Raw genomic sequence first — 7,587 nt, 5'->3', positions numbered from 1 at the left:
GCTGCTGGAGGAGATGGCAGGCGAGTTGTGACATTTGATGAGAGCGCACGCCACCTTGCCGCTTTATGTACGCAACCGACATGGTGCTGTCTGAACGGATCAAGACGTGCTTGCCCGAATAAGTGGGAGAAATATATATTCCTGGACCATGAGGGTGGCCATCGCCTATCCGAGTGCCTGCACTGTGAGCTCCGTGGCCCGGAGGTTGAGGTCAGTTGCTAGTGCAGCTCCTGCAGCACATCAGGATCAGGACTACCCAAGTGCAGATCTTTTAGTGCCTTGGCCTGGTGGACTTGCAGGAGGGCCATGGCATGCAGGGTGGAGGCTACCTGTCCGGTGGCACCAGAGGCTTCAACGTCATCGTCCTACAGGCCTTGGAGGGGAATGCTGGGCAATCCCACCAGGTGGCCGCGTTTTGCGGGCACAGGTGCACTGCAACCGCTTTGTCCACCTGGTCGACCTCTGTGTACCCGTGGGCCGCCCCGCCGTCGAGGGTAGTGAGAGCGGATGAGCGAGAAGGTCAGTTTCGGGCAGTAAAATGTGCCCTCCACGAATTTGTCAGCTCGTCATGCACTTCCGGGAAGAAAGGGGCTGGTGGGACGTGGCTGTGATTGGCAACCAGACCCGAGGAACCAATGGTCTAGCCGTGAGGGCTGAGGGGAGGATGGAGGGTTCCAGTCCAGCCCCACACTCACGGTGGCCCGGGCAAGCATATCAGACATTTGCGTGTCAGCCTCAGACTGGGCGGGAAGACCCGAAGGTGGCAGCCCAGTTGAGTCCTCCACATCAGACGCCGTGACGCTCTCCAATTCAGCGGCAATGTCATCTTCCAGCTCGAGGGGTCTGAAGGAGATTTCAGACTGGCCGTGGGGCGAGCCGGTCTCACATTGGACCCGGACGGAAGCAAACAAGCATCCCGGGGGACAGGTGGTTCATGGGAATTACCTGGCGAAACCTTGCCCGCTAAAGTCCCCAGATCACCTGCATCGCCAGCCGTGTCGGCCTCAATCTCGTGGGAAAAAGGCACGATGTGGGGGTTGGGTGGCTGTAGTGGCGTAACACCCTTTAAGATCCAACAGCATAGCTCTGTAGAGGTGAGTGGAACAGTAGTGGATACATCAGCTTGCTGAACAAACAACTGCTCGGATCCGAAGAAAACATCGGACTAAACAGATGCACAATTCCCTCCTTTTATACCCGTATGTCCGGGGGAGGGACATGCAAATTCTGTAGCCAATTTTTATTGGCCTTTTCTCAAAGTTCAGAGGCAACCGAGGCTCTCAAGAGAGACCCCTTGTGTCACTACATCGACACAACGTCGAGTGAGTGACAGAAGGGTAACAATTGTTACTTAATGCTTTCAAAATAAATGCGAAGACATCATTTTAGCAGTATGACATTATTTTTATTTGTATATCCTTTCACAAACAGTAGTCCATGTGGCGCAATGGTGGAGATGGGGTTCCATTCTTCCTATTAGATCTTACATGGGTATTGTTAATATAAGATCATCGTTACATTAAATTTGCACACATACTGTATCTGTCAAAGTGGTGTGTTAAAATATACCAACATCAGCAGTTCTCATGAGAATAGACACAACAACAATGATGGTGATCTGTGAAAATCCTGAGATTTTCATGATCAAACAGTCCTAATGGAAATTTAAAGAAGCCCAAATAATCTGTAAAAAACAAAATAAAAAAAACAATGAGTGCTTCAACCTCACAAACAGCATTTTTTGTGCAAGAAACCTTGAGGAACATGTGAGTGGATCATAAGTAAAAAAAAAATTAAAAAAACTTCATTTGACCCCTTCAATGCAGGGTGGTCAGAGTCATAATTTTATCCCTCCTATGCATATCTGTTGTGGTCCCTTCCTCCCCATCAGGGGTCTCCGCTCTTGCTTCGTCCCCTTTGCGACTCAGCTTGAAGGACAGCTTGGTGAGAACTGAACTCTCTGCATTCGAGCTGCGACAGGACCTAGTGCTGCGGCTGGAGTTTAACTCCGAGTTGGTGCCCTCAAACAATTTAGCCATAAAGCCTAGACCAGCCTGACGAATGTGAGAGCTGCCCGCAAAAACATAAAGAATTGGGTTCACACTGCTGCTCATGAACGCAAATGCTGTCACGTTGGGACGGGCGACTTTTGCCACTTTTAAAAGTAAAGAGGAACCCTGGATCACACCAATCACCTGTGAAAACAGACCAAAGTGGGAAAAGAGAGAGAGAAAATTTTTTGACATTCAGTATATACATTTTATATTTCGTACATAAGATTACTGAGATATTGTAATGAAGTGCACTATATGGAAAAAAGTATATGGACACCTGAACACCACACCCAAACGTGTTTGGTAAACATTTAATTTAAAAACAATGGCCATTAATAGGAAGTCGGTCTTCTCTTTACTACTACAACAGCTGTCACTATTCTGCAAAAATGGATTTGCACCATTCAGACAGAAGAGCATCCGTAAGGTCAGGCACAGATGTTGGGTGATGGGGCCAGGCTTGCAGTCGGCGTTCCAAGTCATCCCATAGGTGTTCAGTGGGGTTCAGGTCTGGGTCTTGAGCAGTCTATTCAAGTTCTTCCTCATCAGACTCAGTAACCCATTTGTGGCAGGGCGGAGTGCGGGGCCGGGTCGTGATACTACACACCCGGTCTCGTATTAGGCTAATTATGCCTCTGTGAGGTTTAAAGGCTGACTGCAGAGGGCCGTGCGGGAGAGAGAGATCGTTAGCGGACATGTCCATCATGTGTGTTTGTGTCTTCTTTTAAGTTTACCATTAAACCATTATTTATATTGAAAAGCCGGTTCTCGCCGCCTCCTTTCCATTGATCCCTTTACACTGGTGCCGAAGCCCGGGAAGGAGGAGGGATACGCCGTAGTAGAGTTCTCGCCACTACCGTCCACCGCAACGGAGCAGCCGCGGCCATCTGCCGGGGGATGAGGAGCCCAGCTGCCTGAACGAGGACGATGGCCGCCGACCGCGAGGGGAGAAGGGGCTCCTAGCCGACCGCCTGGAGCAGTCAGGGCCTCTGCCAGGGGCGCAAGAGTCGCCTACCGGCCGCTGAAACGCGGCGGGGTTTAAGACCGCCGACCACGAGCGGGGAGGGCCTCACTGGCGACCGCCTGGAGCGAGAGGACCGCTGCCAGGGGCGGGGGAGACCCCTTCTGTTCCCCGAGAACGCGCCGGGGTGTTCCGTCCGCCAGGGGCTGGAGGACTGCCTCGGATCCGCCCGGAGAGGCTATCGTCCGATAAAGGGTGGAGGAGTGGCCGAGGAACAAGCTGCGGCGTATCGGAGAACTGGCGAGTAAGAGTTTTTTTTTTTTCATCTCTCTCTCCTCTCTCTCTCACTGTCGCTCTGCGTTGGCCTTTATCCTCTTTTTAAATTTTACAGTTTTTTGGGGGGTACTACACTGTTACAGGAAGTACCCCCCATTTTAATTATTTCTGTTTCCCTCCCCTTGTCCCCTCCCTCATCCAGGTAGATGGGGATGACCTGCCGGCAGACAGCGCGGAAGGCCCTCCCCCAGGGAAAGGGGGGGGGGTGTACGTCAGGCCGGGGGCTCCCCAGCCTGAGAGAACGAGGGAGGAATGTGGCAGGGCGGAGGGCGGGGCCGGGTCGTGATACTACACACCCGGTCTCGTATTAGGCTAATTATGCCTCCGTGAGGTTTAAAGGCTGACTGCAGAGGGCCGTGCGGGAGAGAGAGATCGATTAGCGGACATGTCCGTCATGTGTGTTTGTGTTTTCTTTTAAGTTTACCATTAAACCATTATTTATATTGAAAAGCCGGTTCTCACCTCCTCCTTTCCATTGATCCCTTTACACCATTTTACTTATTGCATTCTCTGACAGTGGCACACTGAAAGTTACTGAGCTATTTTCATAGACTAATAATTGCCAACAAAAGCCTTCTTCAGCCAATTAACAAGGACAATAGCACCTATGTGAACTTCTGCAGTTAATCCAGGATGGACTTCAAAGACATTGGTCATTAATCTTACAGTTCAAACAGAATCTATGTTTAAACACTGACCCTTAACACTTACTTAGTCTAATAATTTTAAACCATGACTTTAACTATACATAAGTAATATTTACATTATATTCACGATGTTAGCCAGAGGAGAACTGGCCCCAACAGTGAGTCTGGTTTCTCCCAAGGTTATTTTTCCTCCATTAATCAACATTTTATGGAGTTTTGTGATCCTTGCCACAGTCGCTTTCAGCTTAATACAATTACTATTTAATTACTTATTTTTAAACACGATAAACAATCGTATTTTATCTAATTACACAATGATGATTCATCGACGATTCATCATTATAGACATTAGTTTTATCGTCTGTTAATGCCTGATCTTTTGTAAAGCTGCTTTGAAACGATGTGTGTTGTGAAAGGTGCAATACAAATTAAATTGACTTGACTTTACTTGACTATTTAACATGCTTCATTCTACTGAAATTGTTTAAAGAGATTGTATGGCTGAGTGCTTGATTGTGTGCAACTGTAAGCAATGGGTGTATCTTAAATAACCAAACCCATTTAGTAGAAGGGGTTGCATATTATATACATCCTTGTACATTTGGCTTTATAGTATAGTCAGGTACTGGTATGTGCATAACAAGAAGTTTTGAAATCCTTAATCATTACTGTTGGTCATACTTACATTTGGGGGCCCTTAACAATAAGTATTAAAATTTTTCATCCCTCAATTTACAAAAATTAACAGGTAGCGTATTTATTGTAAAAGTACTATTTCCAATTAAATTGCCACTGATTTGGTTAATAGACCATAAATTGAAAAGACAACGAATATTCCTTTAAAATCAGAACTTCATTATCTCACTGATATGGCATAAACCTTTTGGAAGTTAAAGTTGCTTATGGTCACAAACTGAGATGTATTAATGGGGTGAGATATTTGTGAAATGTGAGGACATGCAATGAATAACATTAAGATATTAATAACATCACTCAATGTACAGCAAAATAATATGCGGATAAAGTGATGTAATTTCATGCACACCTGTAGGATATTGATGAGGTGATATGGCAGCCAGAAAACAGCAAAAGCTCCGATGATGAGGATGATGAGGAAGTTTCCTCTTCCTTTGCGCTGGAACATGGCACTGCGTAGCCGACAGATCACTGAGATATAGCAGACCAGGATAAATATGAAGGGCAGTAGGAAACCCAGCAGAGTCTCGGAAAGGTACTGAAAGATTTCATGTCCTGTGTTGTTCCAGTGGTACGGCTCACACACATTTATGGACCCACTTGGAATTATCTGCCGCAGAGTACTGGCAGAACAATGATAAAAGAGTGAAAGAGAAGACATTCACAAGGAGAAAAGAGAGACTGTTCTGTGATACAGTAGATGAGATGCTTTAAAATGCCACTCAAGGCTATACTTAAGAATATGGTCACTCTGCTTCATGTTGTGCCCCTAAAGCCCCAAACATGCTTGTAGCTTGTCGCATACATGTTGCATTCTCAGTGTTGCACAAGGGGTGATAGTGGGCATTAGCGTAAACTGTCTTAATTTAAGACCAGTTTTCTCTTTTAGGTCAACTACATACCCCCTTGAATACTGAGGTTTGTTACACAATGAGTACACAATAGACATTTACATTTACATTTATGTCTTTGGCAGACGCTTTTATCCAAAGCGACTTACAGAGCCCCTATTACAGGGACAATCCCCCCGGAGCAACCTGGAGTTAAGTGCATTGCTCAAGGACACAATGGTGGTGGCTGTGGGTGAAGGTGAAATTGGAGATTTATTGTAAAAAAGGATTGAAATATTGACTTGTTTCTCACCCAAAGTAATTGCATTGCTTCAGAAGACATGTATTAAACCAATGGAGTCATATGGATTGCCTTTATGATGCTTTAATGTGATTTTTGAAGCCACTTGCATTGTGAGGACCTACACAGCTGAAATATTCTTCTAAAAATATTTTATTTGTGTTCAGCTGACAATAGTCATACAAATCTGGGATGACATGAGGGTGAGTAAATTATGAGAACATTTACATTTTAAGTGAACTATCCCTTTAGCTGGTGCTAAGAGTCCTCAGTTCTCAAGGGGGCAACTGTCACGGATGTGGAAAGGAGAAGGCAGACAGGGAATTCGGATCCAAAAGCGGTTTAATAGATAAACAATAGGATGAACACAAAACACTGGAACAAATAAAAGGGTCCACAATGGGAAAAGTAAACTCAACACAAACTCACACATGGGTGAACACGAGTTGACAAACCTCCATGAACCGCAGGGTAATCCTCGAACGAACACGAAAAGAGATAGCACACACTGACAAAGGCATGAACCTGAAACGGTAACGATCGACCGCGGAGAGAGGAAACGACGGGGTTTAAGTAGACAGACACAGTGATAACAAAATAAGCGACAGGTGCGGACAATAACGCTGAGACAGCGGTGATGAGGAGTGAGGAAGAAGGGAAGTGTAGTTTTACCAGAGACATTGAAACACAGGCGGACAACGAGGAAGAAATGACAGGCAGCGTGTTAGGTGAAGCGGAAAACACGGGACGGACAACAAGGAAGAGTGACATGGAACGTGACTGGCGAGGGTGAAACAGAAAACATGGGACGGACCACACGGAAACATGACATGAACGTGACTAGAGAAACAGAGAACACAGTGAGGACAACAGGGGATCGTGACAGCAACAGAGTTACCCTCAAGTGTCTGTGCCATTTACCAGATGATAATACAGATACTTAGCTATAAACATATCAACAGTATCTAAATTGCTCAGCAAGATTATCTTCAAACTATTGCTCGATTTTGACAGTATTTGACCTGAAAGAGAAATCTCAGCAAAGACGACATGCTCAGTTCATGCTAATGTTTGTTGTAGTGTACCTTGTTGCAATGCTAGGAATGCAACTTGTACTTAGACACACATTACAGAATGTAACAATTCAAACAATCAACTATGCTTAGTTAAAAGCGTCTGCATCCACATACTTACAAAGAGTATGTTTCGAGTTTAAGGATGCACTTACTGTACAACAGGACAGCACACTTGCAATGTATTGGCCACACATTCATGTTTGTGTTTCCGTACTTGTGTAGAATATGTTTCTGGTTTTACATTGTCCTGTAGCTGAAACTATATTCACATTCATATAAAAAATAAAAAATAAATAAAAGTCATATGACTTCAGAAAAAAAATTGAGAGTAAATATATGTTTTCATTTTTGGGTTAAACATCCCTTTAATTCAAAGTGTGGTTTGTGTTTTGATCATACCTGTCAACACTCCCGTTTTTCCTGGGAGTCTCCCGTATTTCACACCCATCTGCCCTCAATGATTTTAATATCAGACATGGTGGGGAAAATGACGTTACTCAGCACATTAAATAAAAATGGCACAATTTGTATTTAGCCTGCCTCTGCCATACAGCACAGCACAGCACACCCCAACCCAACCCCCCATACTGCTCAGAGGTCTCCTGGATTTTGGTACCCAAATGTTGACAGATATGATTTTGATGTGATGAAAAAAAGCATCAAACAGATCAAAATAGCCATCACCG

The 7,587-nt window shown here is 45.1% G+C and overlaps 1 protein-coding gene across 3 annotated transcripts in view; it reads right to left on the bottom strand.

The window, feature by feature from the left end:
- Positions 1-1,389: 1,389 nt before the first annotated feature.
- ltb4r (leukotriene B4 receptor) overlaps positions 1,390-7,587 on the bottom strand; it is a 42,201-nt gene continuing 36,003 nt past the window's right edge. For all 3 annotated transcript variants that reach the window (XM_052139567.1, XM_052139574.1, XM_052139582.1), the window contains 2 exons: positions 5,044-5,317; positions 1,390-2,195 (listed from right to left, as the gene is read on the bottom strand). In XM_052139567.1, the coding sequence (XP_051995527.1) occupies positions 1,818-2,195; positions 5,044-5,317 (652 nt within the window). In that variant the 3' untranslated portion in view covers positions 1,390-1,817. The remainder of the gene's footprint in view (positions 2,196-5,043; positions 5,318-7,587) is intronic.

This window comes from Xyrauchen texanus, chromosome 2 (genome assembly GCF_025860055.1).
Source record: "Xyrauchen texanus isolate HMW12.3.18 chromosome 2, RBS_HiC_50CHRs, whole genome shotgun sequence".
Classification (NCBI taxonomy): domain Eukaryota; kingdom Metazoa; phylum Chordata; class Actinopteri; order Cypriniformes; family Catostomidae; genus Xyrauchen; species Xyrauchen texanus.
This window is presented reverse-complemented; position numbering and strand designations above follow the sequence as displayed.